The following is a 26,271-nucleotide window of genomic DNA, read 5'->3' on the forward strand; positions in this document are numbered from 1 at the left end:
TCTGCAACAAAAAGTGTAAAAAAGAAATTTGGAAATATCGATAGGAACAAATACATACAAATAGATAAGTAAAGAAATACTTGTGGAAATAAAAAAATAATAATAAATAAAACAATAAATGAGGATTTCCAAAAATATAATAATAAATAAAAAGTTGAAATATTAAGAGAAATATATTAAAAAAAATAATCAAGTAAATAACCAATATGGAAAGATGAAACTAATACAAAAATAAAATAATAACTAAAACTCCTTTTTTATTTAAAGTAGAAAAAACCCACAAAAACCCATGTAAATTAAACGCGCAAAAATAAATAAATAAATGAATAAGTAAAAAAAAAAAGTGGAAATATAAAGATGAAGAATCACAAAATAAAAAAGAATTATTTTAATCTTATACATTTTTCACATTTAATTTTTCATTTATATCTGTTTATTTTTGCAAAACTGGATATAGTGAAGCAAACAAATATTGTGTTCTTGATCCCATGTTCTTCTCTTGTTCTGGTTTATATGCATTTGTACATTATTCTTTGTCAATAAAGAAAAAAGAGTCAGACAAGCAGGTTAACATCAGACATTTAATGGTTAAACATAATACAGCCAGGGAGGACAGAGAATATCAAAATAAAAAAACACACACACACATACCCACACACACACACACCTCCAATAATATGCAGTCTGATATTTAAGCTACTGTAGAGCTGTGACAGGTTCAAAAGCCTATTTAAAAATAATAAATAATTCACATAAGGTATTACTTTTTAAAATAAATGTGTAATTCTTCCTCCCAAATATTACATTTCAGGATTCAATCTTGGAAATGTATATTTTCTTTCCCCAAAATAATATATTGAAGATTTAGAAAATGTGTTATTTATTTTACGAATAATTAAATTGACAATTTCTATTACGGAAGTGAGAGTTTCCTTTCACTGAAATGTTAAATTGACTAATTGAATCTAGGACGCTTCCAAGATATGACCTCTCTCCCCTCTGAAATGTAATGTATTTATTTTTTGCCCTAATATGTCGAATGAAACACAACTTACCTTTATTAAAATGACAAATCTAAAAAAAAAAAATAATGGAATAATGGAAGTACACAATTCAAGTGTTTAGTCGTTGTTAGTTATTTTAATGTGGAAGATATGTATTATACCTTTAAGAAATTGCTAAGGATGATTAAGAAAAATGAAAAGAAATGATTAAAGTAAAAAGAATTGCTCTTTTTCCCTTTTGTTGCTCCATCCAACCGTCCACAGATCAACACCAGCAGGACGTTTCTGGTTTGTTATGAAGACAATAAATTCATATTTTAGGAATGTGGAGGCTGCAGAGACTCTGCCAACATTTATTTTCTTCTTTATTGGATTTATTGTAGTTTTTTCCATTGCTGGATGTTCCTGAGCCTCGAGATAAAAACACACACAAAGCATGGCATTCACACACATTCATTCACATGATCGCGCACCAGTTAACTGTCACTTTCACAAATGAATCATGTTTAGATAGAGCTGAATATCCAGACGCTGCTGCAGGCTGCACCGTGAACATATCGCTTCATAAACATCTTTTTGTGAAAATATTTGAGGAAAATATGTACAAAGACTTTGGTTGAATATCTGCTCCTGTATATAACTCTAGTGTACAATATACATATTTAGATAACTCTAATTTAAATACTAATTTGGCTATAATGAATATCAAAAAATAGTCTGTATATCACTGAACATGCTTCCCTTTGTGTGAACATGGTCGAGCACTTTTACAGGTTTCAGTTTGAACGACACAAACGAACGGAGGACGAACGCACACGGTTAAGATCACTTGGTATAAAAGAAATGTTTTTTTTTTAAATATTACAAAAAGGTAACATTTGAAATGGTCAGACATGTTGGATAGAGAGCCAAAGTGTTCCACGAGTCAGAAAGCGTGTGTTTCTTTTAAAATATTATTCAATTGATTTGATTTGTTCCATTATTTTTAAGTAATTGTGTAAGGAAGAGGATTCAGGCCACCAGACCAAATACAGAATTCTGAGATTTTCAGTAAAAGAAATAATTCAGAATTCTGACTTTAAAACTCAGAACCAAACCAAAGATGACCCTAATCCTCTTCCGTATTTGTGTACTTATTTATTAACTTTGTTCTAATGTCAATTTTTTTTATCCTTGGCAAGGTTTATTATAATTATTTTGTGATATTTTCCCCTATTTTATTTGTATATATATTTAAGTTAATGTGCCATTATCATAATAATAATAATAATAATAAACCTTTTTCTTTCCTTTGCGTGCATAGTTCATTTTTATTTTCTATTAAACCTTTTTGAAATAAAGTCTAGAAGGGACTTCAGCTCTCTATTATGTCATAATGATAAATATTTGAGTAACAACATTAGTTTAACAATAACCTTAATCATTTGCGGCGGACTTTCTGATGAAGTACCGCTGGTCCAACTTTTGCTTGGTTAAAGTTTCTGTTAAAAAACACGACGACACAAAAGTCTTGAGTCCAGATTGTGTGAGACACAGCGGAGGACGTAGTCAAAAGACGCACAGCTGTGCTGGTGTTCTCCTCGGACTGCGTTCAGCATGTAGTTCAGAGTCAAACGTTCTTTTTACCCACACTCCTTCACTTCCTGAGGTTGAGGCTTTGATGAAAGTCTTCAGTCCAACATGGCGTCCAGCTGGTCGGCCAGGTCGTCGAACATGTTGCCGATGTCGTCCAGGATCGTCCCTGCGGACTTCACCTGGTTGGATCCCCTGGTGAGAAACAATAGATGTAAATATAAGAAGCGTTACATTCTACTGCCCCCTTCAGGCCAATTCATGTTATCTGCATCCACGAGGGTCTGCAGATGACGTTATTCATCACATCGTTGTCTGCCTGCAGCCACATTATTTTGACCAACCGTACTCTACGCTAAACCAGAGGTTCTCTGGTTTTCCCACTTAACCATCTGGGCATGATGACAGAGTGGGGTCATCATATTATTTTGAGATACTAATTCTTCTTTTGGAAATATGAAGTCTTTATTTTGATATTTTCTACAGAAACTCATGTTATTGAAAGTTAAAGGGCAGACAACATTGATAAGTGCTTTCACCACAGTTTGAACCATTCCTTCTACAACAGACACTCTGTCTTGGTGGAAGCAATACAATCATCTTTAAATCAGTTCATATTGAAATCAATATGTCAGGTTTCCTTTTGCAATGATGACCTGCTCGCTGCACTTCATCCCTTCCTTACAGTCCCAGGAGTGACTCTTTCTTACCCTTCGGAGTTTTCTTCCAGGTTCAGTTTTCTCTCCACGGCCTTCAGAGCGGCTGCCAGCGACGTGCTGGTCTGATCCAGTCTCTGCTGAACCACCTCAGTCCCAGAGGACGAGTCGGGTGCCGGACCCGGAACCACCGCACACACCTGAGGCCTCACTGCTGCCAGAGAGGGGCTCTGAGGGGCCGGGCGGGCCGGGGAGCACGGAGCCAGGGACCCGTGAGAGGGGGGGCACGGAGAGGTGAAGGCCACACTCTGAACCACACTGATGGTCACAGATTGAGAGGAGAGTCCCGCTGCTGAGGAGACAACGGCAGGTCAAATACTGACATGTTCAACAGTACACACACAAGTCCAGAATTAAGAGAAATAAAGTCACAAATTGAGCCTAAGTCAAGATCATTAAGTACTAAATCAAAAGCAACAATCCCTCTACACACAAAAGTCTAAGTCAAGAACTTAAAGTTTAAATTCAAGTCTAACACCAAGAGCAACAAGTCACAAATCAACCCCAACCAAACAAGTTCCATATAAGTCCCACATTAGGAGCAACAAGTCCTAACTCCAAACCTACAAGTCCCAAGTCTAGACAAATGGAGTCCCGAATCATGTCCAATGTCAAGTGCAAGAAGTACCAAGTTGAGTCTTACTCCACAAGTCCCAAATTAAGCCCAACATCAACAGCAGTAAAGTCATACATCTATTTAGAAGCAACAAACTCAAATTAAATCAAAAGTCAAAAGTTAGAAATCCAAAAGTCCAACATCAAGAGCAACAAGTCCCAAGTCAAGTCTAACATAAAGAGCCAAACATTGTTGGGATTTACATGATTCAAGAAATGTAACCTCCAAAATATGGGGAATAATGAGATGTTGATGCATTGAATTATAAAAAAATTGTTATCTGAAAAAATGAAACCTGCATGAAGTCAAATGAAGTTGGATTCAAAAAGCTTACTGGACTCTGTTTGATAGAGTTTGTTTAGAGTTTGGTTCAGTTGAGCAGGAGGTCCTTACTTGAGAATCGACTTCACTCAAGAGGAACGTTCCTTCCACTGAATGGTTTGGATTCTTTATCCCTATGGTTAGTTTGTCTCTTACCCTGTGCGGCCAGCAGACTGTGGCGGACCGGCTTCGGGGCGACGGCAGGTTTGGGAGAGAGGGGAGGTCTGATGGAGGATCCTGTTGCCGGGCTGGCAGGCCTCTCCAGCCGGGCCTCACTGATCCTCAGGCTGAGCTGGTCCTGGTCCTGGCACTGGGAGGGGGGCCTGCTGCTGCAGGACTCTGAATCCAGCCTCTCTCTGCTGGGGGAGCCTTCTCCTTGCTCCTTGTCTTTTGGCTTGTGCCGGCGCTTCACCGTGTCCGACTCCTTCAGGTTAAACTCTGGCAGCTCTGAGTCCTTGGCTGCTTGTGCCTCTGGGGGCTCCAGCACCGCCTCAGCTCGGGGGGGAGCGGGGGCTTTAGGTCTCTGTTTGATAGTCAAGTTACCCTCCTCTGCGAAGGGGATACACTCACTGGAGCTGTTCTGAGGGGAGGAGGAGCCCTCCAGCCTGCAGCCTTTTGAGTCTTCCTCCTCCGTGTCAGACTTCACCCCCCCATCCGGCACCGGGACGCTGTGGGTCTGAGATGGAATACACTCGCTCTGCACCCTCCTCCTCACCCCCGCAGCCTCCTGCCCTGCAGCGCTGTGTGAAGGGGAAGCCTCCTCTGAGCTGGGGGTTTTCCCCTCCGTCCTGCCCTCCAGAGAGGCTGCGATGCTCCTCACGCTCACCGGGCTGTCCGTTACCCCCCCGCCAACAGAGGACGTGGTGCTGCTGTCGCTGAGCTCGTCGCTGTTGGTGCTGCTCACTGAGCTCAGTCTCTTCGGAGGCGGAGGAGGGGGACCTTTTTTACGGGCACGCACCGCAAAGGACTGGCTGCGTCCCACGTTGCCGTTCTTCTCTGGACTCGACTGCAATCGAGCCAGATGGCTGCGACCCGGTTTGCGGGTCAAGGTGGCGTAGGACGACAGGTTTCTACAGCGACTCGACGGCTCGTACTCGTCCTCGTCTGGCTCCCCATCAGACAGAGCGTAGCGGGTTTGGGCGCGTTTTTTAGGGGGTGTCAATGTCATGCTGTAGTTCTCCTGCCTCGAGCTCAAGTCTGTGGAGCCACAGTGAGAATGCAAGTAGCTGAAACCCTTCAGCGCTGGGGAGCCGTGAGGGGAGGGGCCCCGAGGGGACCCAGGCAGTTTAGGCTTGGCTGGAATTGCCGGGTACTTGAACACGGTGGCCGTGCCCAGAGGAACCTGCTTGGGCAGCGTCTGCTGCTGCAGGGGCCGCTGGTCCCAGCCCTCGGGGAGGTTCCTCTCCCTGGCCGGGCTGCCCTCCAGGCTCTCCTGCGACCAGCTGTGGGGGTTGATGGAGGCGGTGGGGGGCTCCTGGGAGCGCCCGGAGCCTCTGGACCGGGCGTCCATGCTCTCCTGGCTCTGGGACATCCCCACTGCGTTCTTGAAGGCCAGGCCTTCCTCGCAGCCTCCGTAGTGGCTGGACATGGCGCTCTGCAGCTCGGCGCTCAGCTCGCTGTCCTGGAAGGTAAGCATCTTGGGGGTGCGAGGAGACTCCCCCGCAGAGTCGGGCGGCTCGATGGCCACCAGGTGGAGGGCTCCGGGGCCTTTACGACGCAGCGTGCCTTGGCCTGATTCCGCCTGGAGGATTGCTCGGTAGATGTCACACAGCTTCTTCACCGCCAGCATCAGTTTCTTTTGGTGGCCTGGAGGGAAAATACAACCATCATATTAAAGTAAGAAAACACTGTTTTCAGCAACCACACGTTGCTGACCATAAGACCTCAAAAGATACTCTATTGAGTTCATGACAGAATAAAAAGTGTCCTCACCCAGTTTGGTGATGCCGATCTCCTGCAGATCCTCCCATGTGAGGTCTTTGACGATGCTGATGGAGTCGTAGCCGTTTTCAGAGAGCTTCCTTTGGTACTGGGGGAGGCCGATGGCACTGAGCCACTCACCCAGGTCCGACTGAGAGGAGCAACACATCAGTATCAGCATCAGGAACACACCAGTATACACAACATTTAAAATAAAGTTAAAGTAGCACATTTAAATTGTAAAATGACTTAAGGGTAATATCCCATTTCAGAATCATATATATTATATGAATGGGTATGTATTACAGGTGGAGCTTATTTGAATGACTTAATTTGCTGTTGCTGAATTACTTAACCTACAATTATATGTCAAAGTTTATTTATAAGTCGATTTATATTTTGTATCACTAATAAACTGAATTTGTAAAGTAACTAAAGCTGCCAGATAAATGAAGTGGAGTAGAAGTACAAAGTAGCATCAAATGAAAATACTCATGTAAAGTACAAGTACCTCAAAATGATCTTTAGTAGCATTATAACATTAATAATACATAGTATACAGTCACAAGGTGAGGAAGTCACGCAGCAGGAAGCTGTTTGTTTCTTACTGGGATGTACTCCGGCAGCCACTCGGGGATGTTCAGGTTGTTGATCTCGATGGAGATTTTCTTGCGGTGTCCGGGTTTGGTCACTCCGATGGCGGTCAGGTCCTGAGGACAAAACAACACAAAGGACATCTGATGAAGGCTGCACAGCTAACCAGGTCCTATTATACTGTGAAGCACCAGAGAGCGTCCTTATTCACCTCCGGAGTCATCCTGCTGATGGTGGGAACATCATAACCGTTATTGATGAAGTTCCCGATGTACTGCTCCAGCTGGAAGTCACTCAGCCACTGATAGATGGCCTCTGCATCCTGCAACACACACAGGGGACAAACACACTGATGAGGGGGGGGAAACAGTTTATTATCTGTTTTATAACCATCTCTTAAGTCTATGATGGAAAAGACAAATGTAATGGAAGACATGGAAGGGAAAAGAAATCCAAAAAACAGATCTGAAAGTAAATGTATTTCAAAACAAGTGGTAATTCTCTGAGTATAAAGTATTTAATAGGGTTAAATCTACAAGAAGAACACTCTAATATTTGAGAATATAATGTCATAAATTGTGCGAGAAAAACATCAACATAAATGATCTTCAATCAACTCTGACTAAAGATTTTTTTTGCTAATTAACAGGAAATAAACAAGGATATTTTAAAGGTGGGGTAGGTAAGTTTGAGAAACCGGCTCGAGATACACTTTTTGTTATATTCCATGGAATGCTCTTAACATCCCGATAGCAATCAATATCTTAAGTGCTTTGACAAAAAATCCATAAAAAAAGGTCATCTGTGGAAGCAGTAGTACTGTAAAAAGCACGACCAATCATTTTAGCCGGCCCGGCTAAAATAACTGGATGGCCTACCTGCCTGTCAGCCTTCCATCTGTGCACAAACTTATCTCGTGCCCTCATTGGTCATGTGCGCGTTCGTGTGTGTTGGAGGAGGGGCTCTGTAAGGAAGTGGCAGATTTTCTCCGGTTGTGTATTTTCAAATTCTAGCGATCTCGAGCCGGTTTCTCAAACTTACCTACCCCACCTTTAAGTGGTACATTTATAGAAAAAAACATTCTGAGATTATAAAGTCATATATTTGCAAGAAATAAAAATGAAATTCTCTTAGATTGAAATCATACATTTACAAGAAAAAACTGAGTATAAATTCATACATTTAGACACAAAAATGAGATGAAAAATAAATACATTTGTACGAAAAACCCATACAACCCCTACAAATGTTTTCTTGAAGTCACAAATGTACAATTTTGACAACAACTTTTATTTGCATCCCAGTTCTAATTTGAGTCAACAGAAAATTATTATTAACACACCCCAGCAACAAACTGTTCTGCCTGCCACCGTCTGGCAGGCGGTACCGCAGCATCCGGACTAAAACCCCCAGACTCAGGCACAGTTTCATCCCACAGGCAGACCATAAGACTACTTAACACCTGAGCTCTGTTAAAGGTCCCATGTCATGGCCATTTCTACTGATCATAATTCCATTGTTGAGGTCTACTAGAATAGATTTACATTGTTCAATGTTCCAAACTCACATTGGTTTCTCATACAGCATCTCTGTGTAGTATGTGTATTCACTCTCTGTCCTACACGGCTTGTTGGAGCTCCTGCCCCCCCCCCTTCCTGTGAGCCCACTGTGCTCTGATTGGTCAGCTCGCCCACTCTGTTCTGATGAGTCCACCACCATTACAGCGGAACATCAGTGATTATGTGTTACAATGGCGTTTGTTAGCAACCAGGAAATGACACCAGTAATGACAAACAGATGAGAATGCTGCGTGGGGTCTGGGTGCCGTGTTGGCGGGACGTTGCGCGGCTCGCTGCTGTGAGGAGCGGACAGTGTGAGCTGGGTTACTGGTGTCATTTCCTGGTTGCTGCGTGGGGTCTGCGAGACAGCGAGACACAGCAAAACCACTGTTCGAAATGGGGGGGAGCCAGGGGGAGCTTGGCTCCCCTAAAGAGGGGGGGAGCTCCCCTGAAGGCCGACTTTGAGATAAATAGGGGGAGCCCAAAAAAATCATGCATATTTGTGTCACACAGATTAGAAATGTTGAGTTTCTGTAAATAAAAGTTCTTGAAATAAATAATAGTTATTGTTCATTACAGTTTCTGAATATGTGTTTAATATTTGTGAATATTTCTGGGTGTTGCCATCTGTACGTGGCGGCGCTGCATTCTTTACGCTTCTTACGTTGCTATGGTTACGGTGGCGATGCCGGCGCGGTATTTTAAATGTTCATATTGATATTTTTTTAACTCTGGCTTTGTAATCAAAAATATGGCGAAACGAAAACAGCCAAGCCTCGCAGCTTTTGGATTCACAAGCAAAGAAGCGAAGGAGTCTAAAAATGACAACGTGAACGGAACAACTTTTAGTTGGCCGGCTGTAAGCGGCGTTAGGGTCGAGTTTGACAGCTCCACACCGAGGGAGAGGTCTTTAGTAGCAGGATGTGCACTGAAAAATAGGGCTCCCCCGAAAGCAAATGGGTAATTCGAACACTGCGCGAAACTCAGCCTGAACTCAGCCTTACGTCACTGTGACCCTTACGTCACTATACTCAGGAAGAAAACAATGGAAAAAGAGAAATCTCCAACGAGGCGTTCTGGGGCAGCATAGACAGGTCTTTTCTGTGTTAGAGTTTTACTCCCTACATGGTGTACTTTGAGGGTTTGTGACTCTGCAGACCGTTTACATGCAGAAACACCTTCATAACACACAAGGGGACGGGTAATAACTGGAACAGCATGACATGGGACCTTTAAGTGCCTCCATTACCTAAAGCATTCATCTGTTTGCATCTGACAATGTATTCATCAAAATAGTTCTCACTGTAATAAACAGTATTTCATTTGATTTGACTGTACAATATTAAACGTTCTGTTCTGTTCTTGTATATATCTTATTCTATTTACATGTATATAGACTCCTGCATTTACTTGGTCACTTTCAACATTCTCTGCATTATTCAGCTTGTTGTATTTATTTATTTCCTGACATGTATATAGTTTACTTCATCTGCATTACTTGCACATTGGGCTGCAACATAATCTGCACTATTGTATTCTACTCTGTTTCTGCTTGCACTATTTTTATTCAATTCTTATTTTTTTAATTTGTTTTATGTCCTATATAACTATGTTGCCGTGTTGCAGGAGCTCGGGACTTAAGATTTTCATTTCCATTTCTTGACTCTAGCTTGTGTGCATATGACATTAAAGCCTTTGAATCTTTGAGATGATTAATGTGTCCGTACCTTCCCCTCCAGCAGCTGCTGAGGGCGGATGAACTGCTGCGTGAAGCCCTGCTCCGCCGGTCTCTGCACCGTCACCGTCTGCCTGCGAGGGGTCCCACCTGCAGCCATGGAGAGACCGCAAAATGTCACAAGAATTCAACAAATTCGTAACAGATGTTGACAAATAAATGGTTTGAATATTGGACCCCAATGTGACAAAAACAAAACAGAAAAGGCTTTAAATAGTTTGTTATTAATGCATTTTTTTACTTTTGCAAATGTTGTATTACCTTACAAGGAGTATTGAGAGGTTATATCACAAAATAAACTTAAAACAGATGAGCCACAACCAATAACATTAATACCTGGGTTAAAAATATGACGTAATTCTGAAAATGATCATATGCATGAAAAGTCTTCCCACTAAATATAAATGTGATGGTAAACCTTTCAAGAGAGAAAGGGGCTGATACAATTCTAAAATGTATATGATAACCCCCTTTTTATTCTTAATTCCTGTTCAAAAACATGTCATAGAACAAGTATGTGAAATGGAAAGAACATCTGAAATGAGTAAGCAGGAGCTCCTCAGTAACAGAAACACTATCCTGGGTTCAGGGCAGGACTGTTGAAACACACCTGACTGATCTGGCTGTTTGCTGCCGTCTGAGAGTCCAGAGTCCACAGCAGGGGGCGCCGGCTGCACACAACAAAATAACAAGAACAATTCACCTTCTACAAGAAACAGAAACTTTAATAATGTGATAATATGATGAGTAAAACAGGCCACTAAGCTAGTCTTATTTATCTGTTTCGAGTCAACATATTTGTTTTATATAATATAAAGGACTTCATTCTACTGTGCAGTATTTCATTTCACATTCTGTTTTATCACATATATATATTTTCTTATTCCTGCATTTGACATACGCGGTTATGTCTATTGTCTATTTGATGTCACATTGTTGGAGGCAACTTACCCCATACCCTACAATCTAAGTCATTGTATTCACATTGCTGATTATTGTTCATCACAAATCACATTTTTTAATGAAAGCACCAAAAGTAAACCGTACACTATTATCTCTATATCCATATCAATGAATTTGGTCAAATATATTGTGATATTTCAAATACGTACACTTTTAGTTTTTTTGATCTTATTTGCTTGCAATATAAACACATCAGGGTTCATACACTTTTCCAACTTCAAACATTCAACTGCTACTCAGTAGTATGTATCTAATACCTAATATATATATCATTCCAATAACTTGTATATAGACTCATACTGCACTATTCCACATCATAACTTTATTTCATTTTTATAACTATTATTATTTTTGTATTGCTCTTGCTCTTATTGTTATTATGTTATGTTATTATGTTGCATGTTGGAGAAGCCTGTGACATAAGATTTTCAACTGCATAATTACTCTGTAGCTATGTCAGATTGAAAATAAAGAACCTTGAACCTTGAACCTTGAACCAATGACCTTTACCTAATTTTCCATGACCAAAAAAATTACTCTTTCTCAGCGGTACCACTGAAAATGGTTTATTATATTATATCAAATCAAATAGTAGGCTTACTAGCTCCTACAGGCTAAAGCCACTGTAGACTAGACTAGGGCGTGATTGTAAAAATCTCTCACCAGCAAAATAGCTTTAGTTACATTTCCATGACTTTTCCAAAACTTTGTTTTTTCCAACTTTCTTTGTCTTCTAGCAACGTTTTATCTCAGGTTCTATCCTTGAAACATTTTGCAGTGCAAATGCTGTTGTGTTACAATCTTTACTAAACTATGTGTCTGTGTATATAGTAAGATATGCAGAATTATTCATACAAAAGTGCAGGATAGAATGATAGAAACCCTTTAATTAAAACAATGTCTTTATTATTTATATTTGTATTACAGTAACTAACTGTTTTAAAATCATCCTTTACCCATCTTTGTTGTGCTTCTAAACAAAATCTGATAAAAAAAACCATTGACTTTAAGGTGAGGGAACAGGAAGGGCTAGATTGCTAACCAACTTCTCGGGTTTAGGACTCTTTCCTGCACTTCTCTTACTGTGGCTTTCTTGCATGACATACGCTCTTATGATGATCTGATCGTCAAGGCTTCTGGGAATATATTTTTCCTCACTTGTAGAAAAGAAATTGCCGGAATGTCGCACGTCATCTATGCTAGTACCTTGTGGGTGTTGTCGTGATGAACGGCGTTGTGCTGCAGTCCGTTTGGAGCGTTGGTGCTCTCCGTGCTCTGTCCGCTGCCGGCACTCCGGGTGCTGCCCACACTGCCGGTGCTCCCGACGCTGTTCCTGTCTCCAGCTGCAAAACAAAACACAAAATAAAGTCCTGATGTCCAGAAGGGAGTGGGGGGGGAGCAGCAGAAGCTCTTCGCCGGGGTCAAAAGCCTGCAGGGGGAAAAGGAGCGAGGAGGGGGGTGCCGGGCAAATGCAAGTTTCTGGTCTAAAAGCTGAGCAGGGGAGCACAGCTGCAGGCACGAGTCCATTCATGTGTAGTAACGCTTTAAAGACAGGACATTATTATTATTAAAAACAGACGTGAAGTCCCTTCCCTTCCAGTGTCCACCATGAGACCTTACCCTTGATCATTTGAGTGCTTTCACAGATACAAGTATGTGAAAGTGCACTTTAAATACCCGGAAGTTGAACTCATAGTGGTTCAAAGTGGAGTGTAGAATGCTGAACATGTGAAGGGGTCAGCATTTGTTGCAGTTGCTTCGGTGAACACGCACAATAATATAATTCATCGTTAATAATGGATAATAACTCATAGCAGATTCTACTTTCCTCGCCACTTACTGAGCTCTCAACATTTTGCGATGTGAGGGTTTAGATGAAATGCTAAGTGGCACCCCCCTGTGGCACCAGTTAATACAACAACAGGGATTACTGGTAGCAGACGCACTGACGGCAGGTTTAGCATGAAGCATTGAATCATTCAGAGTGTTTGGACCCGACACACCAAGCACACGGTAGTGTTTGTGTTAAAACCCTCACCTTCAGGGAGTTTGTGTTTAATTTAGCCCATAAGGAAGGTCAATGATAGAATGTGCCACCAAAAGTAGTGTTTATATTGGATCCTTGACTTCCGAAACCCTTGCATGAAGATAAGGGTTACTCAATTACATCAAATAGTTAAGGTTAGGAGGGTTGTCAACAGGTCTTGCTAGAGGTTTCATAAAGCACTTGACAATAATGATGTTCAGGAGATACATTCTAGCATGTGTCCATGATGTGACAAGAGACTACGTGAGATGAAACAAGGCAAAATGGCACGTCGTGCCGCAACATCAGGAAATCATTGTACACTGCTTCAGTGTTGTGAGGGGATCTGATTGAATGTGAAAAAACAGGAGGTTAAGGGAAATGTGAGGAAATGTGAAGCTATGTGGGATAATGTGAATAGACTTGAGATACTGTGAGTCGATGTCAGAAAATGTGAAGCGACGTGAGATGTAAAAGACTGTGTGATAATGTATAGTGACACGAGATAATGTGAAACAGTACGACTTCATTCAAAGTTACATGATTTAATGTCAAATGACACGAGATTATATGAAGAGATGTGAGATATTGTGAAGCAAAATTGGATCATGTGAAGCAAATGAGAGATTATGTGAAGCAATGGAAGATAATGTGAAGCTACGTGTGTTATAGTGAAGCAAAAAAAAGTGAAATGAGATAATGTGAAACAATACGATATAATGGGAAGTGACATGAGATAATGGGAAGAGATATCTAGTGACATGGAGCAACTTGAGATTATGTGAAATGACATGAGATAACATGAAATAGTACACTACATAAGGTGAAGGGACATTGGGGGTGTACAGAATCATGCAAAGTGATGTGATATAATGTAAAGCAACATTAAGTCATTTGAAGCGTGGTAAGAAAATGTGATAATAAAATGAGATAATGTATTAAAGGTCCCATGTCATGGCTATTTCTACTGATCATAATTCCATTGTTGAGGTCTACTAGAATAGATTTATATTGTGCAATTTTCCAAACTCACATTGGTTTCTCATACAGCATCTCTGTATAGTATGTGTATTCACTCTCTGTCCTAAACGGCGTGTTGGAGATCCTGCCCCCCCCCCCTCCCTGTGAGCCCAGTGGCCGTCTGCGAGACAGCGAGACACCGCGGAACTCAGCCTGGGCACACACACACCCGCAGCCTGGCTGGGTGTTTGTGTGTGTGCCCAGGCTGAGTTCCGCGGTGTCTCGCCGACCCCACACCAGTGAGCCAGCTCACAGTGTCCCGCTCCTCGCAGCAGCGAACCTCGCAACGTCCCGCCGAGTGTGTGTGTGTGAGGAAGTCCGCAGATTGGTCCAAACGTAACGGCTCCGCGGACGTAACGTAACGGCTCCGCGGATTGGTCTATTTGGACCAATCTGCGGAGCCGTTACGTTACGTTACGTCACTATACCCGAAATACGTCACTATACCCAAGAAGTAAACAATGGAAAAAGAGAAATCCCCAACGAGGCGTTCTGGGGCTTTTCTGTGTTAGAGTTTTACTCACCACAGGGTGTACTTTGAGGGTTTGTGACTCTGCAGACCGTTAACATGCATAAAAACCTACACAACACACAAGGGGACGGGTAATAACCAGAAAAGCATGACATGGGACCTTTAACTACATGCGAAGTAAGGTCATGTAAAGTGACGTGGGGGGAAATAAGTCATCTTTAGTGACATGAGATATTGTAAAGTAAAGTAATGATCATGATAATGTAAAGCAACATGAGGTGTCAGGAGATAATGTAAAGAGACGTGACGTGAAGTGACTTGAGGCCAGATTGGTCACATTTTGTAGATCATAGTTGTTTCAAATGTCTCGGTGTGTGGGGTCCAGATGCAGAGCGTGGAGCGGGGCAGCGAGGCAGCTTCAGAACAGCCAGGGGGGGGGGAAGCTATCGTTTCGGGGGCTCTTACCATGACACGAGTCTCTGAGGACCCAGATGTCCTCGAAATAACACCCAGACTGAGAAAGGCGGCCCGGAGACAAACCTATCGGACACAAAGACTCTGATGGACTGCGTTCTGTCGTGGGGGGGCTGACTGAAGATTAGCATCTACCGGGTCTTTGTTTTGGGACTCTTACAGCAGAAATGAAAAAGAAAGATTTCTTCTTCATGCAGATTAGTGAAGATACTTCGGGTTTGAATCCGGGTTAGGGATCGAAGCACACACACTGATCAATTATCTCATAGTAAGTCGAATCAAAATGTGGTTTCCTTTCAATATAAAGTAATCACGTTGATTATCGGCAATGCAAACATTTTTTATTTGAAGAAGCCTAAACAGCTTAAATCTCATAACTAAGTATATTTCTGCTTATTTCATTACAGGGTGCTTCTAGAAGGTAAGTAAGGGAAAACACTTGGTGCTGGATGTGAAAAAGTGCAGGACTTCCTCTTCATTTTTGAATAGTTTTTTAGAAACATTCAGGTTTACAGAAAAATTGCACCAAATTCATCCAGGCATATTTGTGAAATGTTTAGATCCAGAAGCTTGGTGAGAACAACAAATGTATCAGGGTTAGGGTTAGGCACATTTTAAGCTTAGTTATGAGGGGAAGTCGGACAAATCCTCAATTACTCAAAATGTAATCAATAAATCAGTCAATATGTTTTTAAGTTAGGGGTGCCACCTTTTCCAAGTTGGTTCCAAAATGCATTTGAATCCGATTTAGACTTTAATTCGAAAAGATGAACAGATAAATGGTTCTATGCCTTAGGATTACTCAAAATCACACAAAACAATCAAACTAACTTATCGAGGCAGAAGTAGACCAACCCCCATCGTCTGGGAGGTGAAATTACTGTTTTTTCCAATTCACTAAAATGCAAAAACGTCCGCAGCAGTTCATTGCATAGCTCTTTGCTGCTACTCCTGTCTGAATCTAAAAACAACATCTACTGTAGGTTATACACTGACACACTCTGTCTATGATTATAAGTGGTGTAGATTCATGTATTTAGCTCAGGAAGTGGGGAGAGAAAAAGCCATCTTTGGGGGATGGATGGCTATTGAAACGGATAAGCCTCAAGATGCTCAATAGCAAACATTGAAAGTTAACTAGCTCATTTGAATTTGTGTGAACTTTATGTGTTGCTGGTACTCCTGTCGGTTTCTACAAATGTAATCTACTATATTTAATATGTAGATGCAGAAGTTCCTCATACAATCTCACTTAAACACATCCAAATGATTCCTTTAAAGGTGCATCACAGATCCTGGATAAGCAAGGACACATTATAATCCTGAATAGAGTACAGCTTGCACCTGTTCTCTAATGTCTGCATAATAAAACACATTGTTTTGAGTGGTAAAACCTAAACTCCCTTTTCTTGTAATCTCTGCCTGTGATTGTATAGTATGCAATAAATGATAAGGTTAGGAAGTGGGCAGAGGAAATCATCGTGGCTGGATGTCTAGGAGGACGAGGTTCTACTGATAAAGAATAGCTCGGAATGGCTTATTTAAATAAACTAAAACATTTAACACATACTTTTTGGGGGGGAAAAAAATAGTGAATTATGAAAGTGAATTAGTTCATTTGAATCTTTGAAGAGTGAACTTTGAGCTAGTTCCTGTTAATTGTTAATACACTGACTATGGAGAAGTAATTAAACCCCACTTTAAGACATCCAAAATGTCCCATTAAAAGGGGCATGTAAGATTCTGGATAAGCAAGAACACGGGACCCTTTAAACAGTCCACAGTTTGACCAGTGAGTCCTGAGTGAGTGTATACCTGTGTTGGTAGTGAGGCCGTTGGCTAGCGGCAGCACCACGTGGGTAGGGGGTGCGTACAGGGTGTAGGAGTCGTCGGTCTGAGGGGCGGAGCTGAGGCTGGAGGAGAGGGGGGCTCTGGAGAGCTGCTGCTGGCGGGTGGTGGGCAGAGAGGCGTGCCGGGACAGGGTGCCCCCTACAGGGCGAGACAGGGAGGACCAGGGAGGGAGGAGGGGGGGTTATCAAGCTGATGGTTAGAGGTGGTGGTCAGTCATTATGTGGAATGAAGGGAGATGGAGGGATGCAGGGGGAAGGGGGGAGGAGTAGGAGGAGGAGGAGGAGGAGGAGGAGGAGGAGGAGGAGGAGGAAGCATGGGATGGTTCTGGAAGCAGGCAGATTAGTTTCTAACGGAAAATGGCTTTAGATCTACAGCGCATCCTATATGAGGTGATAAAGGTCTCATATGTGTAATGTGTTTAAAATGCATAAATTAGAGCTCCTGCTGTTTAGTATCTTTTCATATTTTAATTTGTATGTTCTTATCTAAAACTTTCATTTGAATTCATAAAATATATTTTAGACATTTTATAGTAATTTTTTTATTGGTGGTATTTTAATTATCTTCCATAGACCTTTCACCTTAACTCAGATATACTGTTCGTATTTGTTATAGTATTTATGCTACCAATTTTTCCCATTTACAATACATTGTTTGGCTTATAAAATGTCAGAAAAAGTCAAACATTTCCAACCCAGTTTCTTAAAGACCAATGTGAGGTCTTTAAACGTCTTGTTTTGTCAGTCGGAAACACTAAGATTATCATTTTAAAATAATATCAAATTAAGAAAAGCAGCAAATGACGGAGCCCTGGAGGGTTCATAGAGAGAAAAAATAAATAAAACGAGGCCACGTTTTATTAATTTGTGCGCACGATATGCTTTCTCGTTCGCATGAAAAAGTTACCAGTGCGCCAAGTAGGAAGTGGAGCACACAGGAGACAACCGTTTCATTGCAGACTGTTATGTTTATGTGGGGAAATGGCAGTGCATACATTATTTGAGATATATTTCAAACTCGGACTTCATTTTAGGGACATTTCGGCCAGAGGTGTAGAGCTATTTGTTTAAGCACCGGATTCGCAAAACAGGAGAGTCTGTAAACCAGTCTGCCTTGATCTATGAATTCATGTCCGTGACTCTCACAGTGTCAGCTATCTGCGCACAGAGAGCTGTCTTTTACGCAGCGCCTTCACTGTGTTTACCTTCATTAGAACAGCTGAATAGAGATCGAGGCTGCTACGTTTTAGCCGCGCGCATGCACACACACTAACTAATAATATGGCGTAATAATCGGGCAGTTCGATGTGTCTAACCATAAGAAAGTATCTTGTTCGCACGAGATACGTATATCGTGCGCACAAATGAATAAAACGTGGCCTCGTTTTATTTATTTTCTCTCTCTATGAACCCTCCAGGGCTCCGTAGAAAATCCTCATATTTGAGTGCCTGAAAGCCTTAAAGACAATTTCGCAAAAACATTTACTTGCCAACTGTTGCAGCTCTAATAAATTGCTATAAGGCTGAAGTGAGGTGGAAATAAATACAAAAAACACTGATCGTAGAATGGATGAATATGTATAGGGGGGGCGCCTAGTACACAAAGTATTCAAAACCTTATTTAAAGTCATTGTTTTAATTTATTTTATTTTGAGATACTAAGTCAATATTTTTAGATTAATTCCTTAACAAAAACTTCATAATCTTTCAAGTTACTAAGTCATTATCTTGAGATAATAAGACAACATTTTGATCATTTAAATCGTTATTTTGAGACACTAGGTCGCTATTTTGAGAACCTGAATAATTACTTTGACATACTAAGTCATGATTTTGAGATACAAAGTTATTATTTTGGCCAAAATGTGCTTCCATACAAAGCAGCAGCTGTTTAAGGACATTTCTGATAGCCATATATTTGTACAGTCTTCAGTGGGAATTCATTTCTTTTGAGTGTCAGTCTAATTTTGGAGGTCCTGTCTGTGAGACTGACCGTTTCTCCTGCTGATGACCTCCACGATGGAGGGGGGGAAGAAGCCCACGCGGTCCGTCCCTCTCTGGGTGTCGTGGATGTGGCCCTTCCAGCGTCCGTCCACGTGCTGCTCCAACACCTGCAGGGGACGAGACGGGTCAAAAGGGGCCTCAGGTGCCTGGTTTGTGAATAAGTAAATATTAGCATTCTTCCCATCTCCACACAATAAATTAGCATCTCCCTGGTTCCCTCCACAAAGAGCCAAAGGCATTTTTCAGGTTGGATTTGGGATTATTGCAGAATATGGCACTCTGGCAAACAAACGTTTATGATATTTACATGTTTTATTGAACAAGCTAATATCCAGATATTAACCCCACTTTTGAAACATAAATCACATGACTTCACGCCAACACTGCTAAGCTGAAGGTGGCTAAGGTTTAGCGTGATGACGTTAATTAGCATTTGTTGGTCACTTGTTAGCAACCACTGTTTCCCTGACATTCACGAGTGGGGTATCTCATTTTTTTTAGGATATATTAGTAATTATTTTATAGTAATATTGTTGTATTTCTTTTCTATAGAGCTTGCATTTAGATTAACATATATTGTACATGTTTTGACTATTATTTGTAATTCTCTTTTATTCAAAAATCTAGATTTTTTTCAGGAAAATACACATTTCATCACAAACTAATGTGAGTCAGGAAACTCTGACTCAAGTGTGACGAATCAAATATAGGACAGAGTTCAAGGACTGTGTGTGTGTGTGTGTGTGTGTGTGTGTGTGTGTGTGTGTGTGTGTGTGTGTGTGTGTGTGTGTGTGTGTGTGTGTGTGTGTGTGTGTGTGTGTGTGTGTGTGTGTGTGTGTATGCGTGCGTGCGTGGACTTGTCTCCGCCTGCCTCAGAGCTGACTTGTTCCCACAATAAAGGTTAAAATTGCAGACTGGCATTTTATTTTTGAAAGTTTTGTACATTTTTCAAATAGAAATGTCCTCTAAGATGTGGGGAGTATAAGTTTAAAGTAGTATAAAATAGTGTATTACAAGTATCTCAAATTTGTTCTAAAGTACACTACTTTAGTACTTAGTTTCCATTGAAATGTTGAGATGTAGTCATGACTCAGTGTTGATTTCGTCAACAAGCTTTTTTTCCAGGTGTCATTACACCTTACACATTTTCTTGTGAGAAAAAACACGGCTTAACCTGATTGGCTGAGATGTTCAAGATGATATGATGACTAAAAGAGAACATAAGACACAGGACAGTTCTCAATAGCTGACACACATTTTGACTAACGGTGACTAAAAGTCATCTACAATGACGAAAAGTGGCAGTAAAACTCTTGAGCGGTTTCCTCTGCAGACTGAATCTCACCGTGATGACGTCCCCGGCGCGGATGTTGAGAGCCGTCGGGTCGTGGAGGTTCCAGAAATCCTTCAGCGCTCGGACCTGCAGGACGCCCGTCGCATCTGAACAGGAAACAAAACATTTAAAAAAATCATCACTTATGGATGGTAACAGTTGATGTACTTTAATAAAATTGTGTTATCCTTTGAGGTTTGTATGCTTTTTCACTTTTTGTTTTTCATGTCTTTTTTATTATTTCAAACGGTATGGCTGATTTTGTGTATATTTAAAAAACTAGATAATAATAAAGGATTTTGGGGGTCAGGAAGTAGCTCAGAACTTTTAGAATTGTATAAATATATCCAAAATCTTTATCAAAACTCAACCTTCCTTTTATTTGTTCAGATTTAAATCCCTCTTTACCCATATTATTTGAAAATGCTGCCTAAGTTCTACATATAGACAACATTTTTTTTACAATTAAATAGATTAAGGATTAAAAAGCATTATTCATATATGATTTAGTGAAAGATTACACAATTCAACCGTTTTACAGTTATTTTGTGCAATGTATGTTTGAAATGAGCAACTTTGTGAGAAATAAAAAGCCAAACAATGGTATTGATGTTACGGCAGCCTTTTTGTTATTTTATTCTTAATGTACTGTATAATAAAAAGTTATCTTTTCGAAGTTATATAAAGAAGTGATTTGTTACTGTTAAAGCGCCGACAATATGAGACGTTCCTCTCGGCAGCAGAAAACAAACTGCAGCATGTTTAAATCACAAGCCGCTCATTACTCCCTCAGTGTGTTCCCACAGGAACTTCAAAAGACTGCAGGATTACAGAGAGCACACACACACACACACACACACACACACACACACACACACACACACACACACACACACACACACACACACACACACACACACACACACACACACACACACACACACACACACACACACACACACACACACACACACACACACACACACACACACACACACACACACACACACACACACACACACACACACACACACACACACACACACACACACACACACACACACACACACACACTAAATTTGAGGCTGAATGGGAGTCTGCTCTTTGAAGCTGTGAGAACCTGATAAGAGTCCAACGTTATGTAACCCCACATTTCAAACAGCTCAGGTGAAGGAGCCCAAATGCAGAGAGGTGTGTGTGAGACATGAAGAAGAGGGAAAATGAAGTGACGAACGAAAGAGGAGGAATGTTTGGTGTTTGGAGTAGCTGGTGTTTGCATGAATTCTGGGGTAACATAAAGAAGATTTTCATGAAAAAAAATATCTGCATTTATTACTGAGAATATTAATGAGAGTATTTCTTGCTTTGGAGAAATGTTTTGTTTAGTCTCCTGCAAGACATTCACAAAAAACCCTCAATTCCATTTCACAGTTAAAAAACACATTTTATTTCCTTAACCTGTTAAGCCCGAGAGACCCCGGTACCGGGGCACTGCCGCAACATCTTGCAGGAAACAGTGTCTGAGGGCATGTTCATTTAATAAACTATGAATGTTTTATATCCATGTAACGAGAAGAAACTCATCTGACTGATCATTTTTATTTTTTTTTCAAAAGAAAACCCACAATGCTAACACTGAGCCTCTGAATTAGCAACGAGCGAAAAATGCTAACACCTTACTGCACCGAAAATCACTCACAAAACCTTATTATTTATCTCTTCTCCACATCCATGACATCGTTTCACATCGTGAGGTGACACAGAATCGATGGACACCCACATTATCACTGAATTATACGAAATGGCGACGTTATAAGCAAAAACGGACATCAAAACAGGTGACGCTCGGTAGCTAAAAATGCTAAAATGTTTACCTTGGCTCTGTAGTCTCTCCATGAGCAATAAAACTGCTTTTCTGTTTCCAGATGTCAAAGCTAGAGATAGGTTTACGCTGATGCAACATTACATGCGCGAAGCCCCCACCTTTTCTCCTCACAATGAGTGTGTGTGGGGGACTCCCCCTTCGATTCTATTGGCTCTAACGGTCAGAAAGAGGTGTCAACCATCAAAATCGAGCAAGGGGGGCCAGAGATATGGAAAATCCACCCAAATGACCCCAGAAGTGGTTTCTTTTTGCTAAACCTCTCTAAAAAGGTCAAATGTCACTTGTTTTGCATCAATCTTGATACAGGGTACTTATTATATGTTGTACTTTGGATTCCTAAAGCTTTTAGTCTACTAACCCATCATCCAAGGGTGGTTTTCACTATAAGTACAAAATAATTTTTGGACGGACACTATAATTTACAGTTTTTTACTATGTAAAATCTGAATTTTCTTTAACATAAAAAACATCTATATTGATTCTGACTTTTCTACATCCAACTCACAGGTTTATCATTACTTTGAGAAAAAAGATTATTAATTTAACCCTTTTAGAAGGGAAGATATGGTCATTTGTTCTGGGAATGTCATTTTCGAGCCTGAGACCTGAAAAACAGGCTCAGGGCTTAACAGGTTAAGCAATAAATAGTTTTTAAAATAGTTATTTTAACTAAACGTTGTCTTACAAAGAAATAATTAAATGTTAGTTTCAATATTCAATATTATCTGTACGTTTTTCTTTAGAGAGAGATATTAAGAGCCTTTTTCTTTTTATTATATTATAGATAGTGTAAAGGATACGGGAGAGCATTAGGGCAACATGTAAAAACATTTTTAAAGATCTGGCCAAAAGTGTTTTATCGTTGGGTTCTGAGAAAAAAGTCAAATAAAAAAAAAATGAAATCTGTTCACATGTTGCCCTTATCTTGTCCGTAAAAGGACAAATGAGGAGGAAGAGCAGAAACAAACAGTAAATAAAAAGAGAAACCTCAGAGCAGTCTCACATTGAAAAAGCAGCATTGCCATAATGTGAAGCAAAGCAATTCAAACCTAAACTGCTTGTAGTTTATTAAGGCGTTTAGTTTAATTAAAGCTTTTTCCCTTCCACATGTGTTAAATCTTATCGTTGAAAATTCTTCATTATGTGTATGTTTGTTAGGGAGGCGCAGGTCCTGTCTCTATATGAAGTAATGAGTGACACAGAGGAGGCGGGGCATGTACTCAGTTGTTCTCTGACCTCGCAGCAGCTGCTTGATGTCCCTGCTGGCGTGCGACGTGGTGAACTGGTTGACGATGTCCAGCGCCGTCTGGTTGTACGTGTTTCTGATGTTCACATCCACTCCGGCCTGCAGGGACAAAAGACTTATTACAGCCCTTTGATGTGAAACTAATCAGCCCTAAATCTGCAGTTTTCCCTCAGGGGTTTGGTTGAGGCTTGATCTGAAGTTACGTCAGCGCTGAGCTAAAATGTGTAGCTGCAGGACAATAAAAGTGAAACCCTCCTGAAGAAAGGTCATTTAGTCTAGTCTCCAGCTCACAGAGTCCTATTGTGAACCCGGAAATGTTGAGTACCCCAAATCTTTTATCTTAGGAATGTAAAGTATGGGTCCACAGAACATAGAAACCGCCAGATGCTAGCTTGCATATGTTGGAAAATTAGCACAATTAGCATAAGTTGCGTTAATTACCATTATAGCTTAAGGTAAATAGTTTAAAAAATGGCTTGGCTGATTTGGACAGCTATGGAGTGGTTTTGGGGGTTATTGAGTATGCAGAGTCCATTTCTGAGTATCTTTAAGTATCTAATATGGCATTTTTAACCAGAAAATGACAATATTTGTACAAATTGTTGGCCGATTTGGGGGACAATGGATCATTTGGATTGGACAGGTCGCCTATTTATTTGAAAAATAATTGTCCACAGTAGAGATTATCATTCTCATCTTGTGCTCTCAATATCCAGTGGTCGCAACATTACTCATGGTAGTCAAAATCAGCCCAGCGAGAGCACAAATATGCCATTCTTGATCCTGAAAATGTCCAAAATTGATTCAGCATCCTCATCGGGCAATACTAAGTCGACGCAATTTTTTCTTTTTTTACAACTGTTTAAATAGGCTTTAATGCAATTGATTTAAATGAACGCCCCTTATGCTAATTGTGCAAATTGCCCAACATATGCAAGTTAGCACCTGGCAGTTTCCATGTGCTGTGGACCCGTACTATACACACTGCTGGCAACTAGACTAATTGAGCAAACTGACTAAGTGAAATATTTGATTACATTTATTGCATAACAAACTTTCCAATCAACTCAAGTAGTGATTAAAAGTGATAACTATTATATGACTGTATTATATTGTAAAAATGTACATTTAGAAATGTGTGTTTTGATGCAGTTTGCTGCATTTTAAGGACGCAAAATGATGGATGATTTTCAAAAGAAGTTGATGACTCACGTCCAGCAGCAGGCGCACCACCTCCGTCTTCCCGTACAGAGACGCCTCATGCAGAGCCGTTCCAGACTTGGTAGTCTTGTTGATGTCGATGCCGGCATTCAGCAGCAAACTGCAACAAAACAGAGAGTCCTGGAGCTTAGCTTTGAACCTAAGGCTTGGATCTGAGTCTTACATCTGAGGCAAGAAAATAAGTCCTGAACTTGAGTCCTGAACCGGTATCCGGAAAGAAATTGTTCTAGGAAGTGACCTTATCTCAGTCAGAATCAACTCTGATATGTAAAATCAAAGTGAACCTTTAAATTCATCCCAGTCGAATATATTCAGTGAAGCAGCAGAGAAGTTTAATTACATTACACTTTAAAAAAATAGGACGGGATGTTATTAGTCTAGTTGCCAGCTCGAGTCCTATAGTGAACCCAGAAATGTTGAGTAACACAAAGCGTTATGTTAGAAATGTATAGTACGGGTCCCCAGAACATAGAAACTGCTGGGTGCTAACTTGCATATGTTGGGCAATTTGCTAAATTAGCATAAGTTGAGTTAATTACCATTAATTACCATTATAGCCATTATTATATGTGGAAAACAGTTTAAAAATGGCTTGGCTTATTTGAAAAATGTTGGAGTGGTTTTGGAGGTTATAGAAGATGCTGAATCAAAAATAAAATCAGTTTTAACCAGAAAGTGGCAATATTTGTACTCTTTGTGGGCTGATTTTGATTCATTTTGGGTCAATTTGAAAGATTTAGGGGACTAATCATTTTCATCTTGTGCTCTCTATAACCAATGGTTGCAACACTTCAAAGTCAGCCCACCGAGAGTACACATATTGCCACGGGCGGGGTGACGCAGTGGGTTGTGCGTTTGCTTATCAGATCAAGGGGGCGAAACCCGCCGCCGCTGCGTCTGTAAAGCTGTTGTGTCCTTGGGCAAGACACTTCACCTGAATTTGCTCCTGTGGGTATTGTCCACAGTACATGACCATGATATGTATGTGTAATGTGTATTTGTAAGGAGCGCTTTGAGTCATTGAAAAAGCGCTATAATAAATATAAGGATTATTTATTATTACTTTCTGGTTAAAACTGCCATTTTTTTACCTGCAATGTCAGAAATGAATTCAGCATCCTCAATAACCTCCAAAACCACTCCAACATTTTCCAAATCGGCCAAGAGTAATTTGTTAACTATTTTCCACATAGGCTATGATGCCATTCATGCTAATTAAGGCAACTTATATGCTAATTGTGCAAATTGCCCAACATGTACAAGTTAGCATCCGGCAGTTTCTATGTGCTGGAGACCCGTACTATACATTTCTAACATAAAACTTTGGAGTACTCAACATTTCCAGGTTGGCTACTGTATGCTGGCAACTAGACTATATGGCCACTATGGGTGGAGGCTGTCTCACCGTATGATGTCTTTATGGCCGTTGCGGGCGGCGAGGTGCAGCGGCGTGGTGAAGGCGGAGTCTGTGGGCTCTTTCCTCTCTCCTTCCAACAGCGCCACCACCATGTTACTGCTCAGCAGCAGCTGGGCAACCTGAAGGGGGGGGGGTCACATTGTAAAAAAATTTAATTCTATATTTATGTCCTTTGTCTGTATTTTAAACAGTCTAAAGTTAAATGTATACATATAATATTAAAATAATTATCTGAAAAAACATGGAGGAATGTTGCTGTCAGACACCAACAGCTACACATATTTTGAACCATTCAATGACCTTGTTAAACATAAAACATGCGC

At 40.7% G+C, this 26,271-nt stretch overlaps 1 protein-coding gene across 7 annotated transcripts in view; it reads right to left on the minus strand.

Moving 5' to 3' along the window:
• Nucleotides 1–567: 567 nt before the first annotated feature.
• The window catches only part of LOC117493308 (caskin-2-like), a 75,584-nt gene continuing 49,880 nt past the window's right edge, over nt 568–26,271 (minus strand). For 2 of the 7 annotated variants that reach the window (XM_034143807.1, XM_034143813.1), the window contains 16 exons: nt 25,937–26,067; nt 24,523–24,631; nt 23,301–23,409; nt 20,192–20,286; nt 18,836–18,992; nt 16,808–16,981; nt 14,984–15,058; nt 12,207–12,343; nt 10,648–10,708; nt 10,030–10,127; nt 6,955–7,065; nt 6,758–6,859; nt 6,162–6,300; nt 4,386–6,035; nt 3,287–3,584; nt 568–2,771 (listed from right to left, as the gene is read on the minus strand). In XM_034143807.1, coding sequence (XP_033999698.1) covers nt 2,675–2,771; nt 3,287–3,584; nt 4,386–6,035; nt 6,162–6,300; nt 6,758–6,859; nt 6,955–7,065; nt 10,030–10,127; nt 10,648–10,708; nt 12,207–12,343; nt 14,984–15,058; nt 16,808–16,981; nt 18,836–18,992; nt 20,192–20,286; nt 23,301–23,409; nt 24,523–24,631; nt 25,937–26,067 — 3,543 coding nt within the window. In that variant the 3' untranslated portion in view covers nt 568–2,674. The remainder of the gene's footprint in view (nt 2,772–3,286; nt 3,585–4,385; nt 6,036–6,161; nt 6,301–6,757; nt 6,860–6,954; nt 7,066–10,029; nt 10,128–10,647; nt 10,709–12,206; nt 12,344–14,983; nt 15,059–16,807; nt 16,982–18,835; nt 18,993–20,191; nt 20,287–23,300; nt 23,410–24,522; nt 24,632–25,936; nt 26,068–26,271) is intronic. The other 5 variants (XM_034143809.1, XM_034143808.1, XM_034143810.1 and 2 more) reach the window with 5 other exon arrangements.

The sequence above is a fragment of the Trematomus bernacchii genome, unplaced genomic scaffold (assembly GCF_902827165.1).
Source record: "Trematomus bernacchii unplaced genomic scaffold, fTreBer1.1, whole genome shotgun sequence".
Lineage (NCBI taxonomy): Eukaryota > Metazoa > Chordata > Actinopteri > Perciformes > Nototheniidae > Trematomus > Trematomus bernacchii.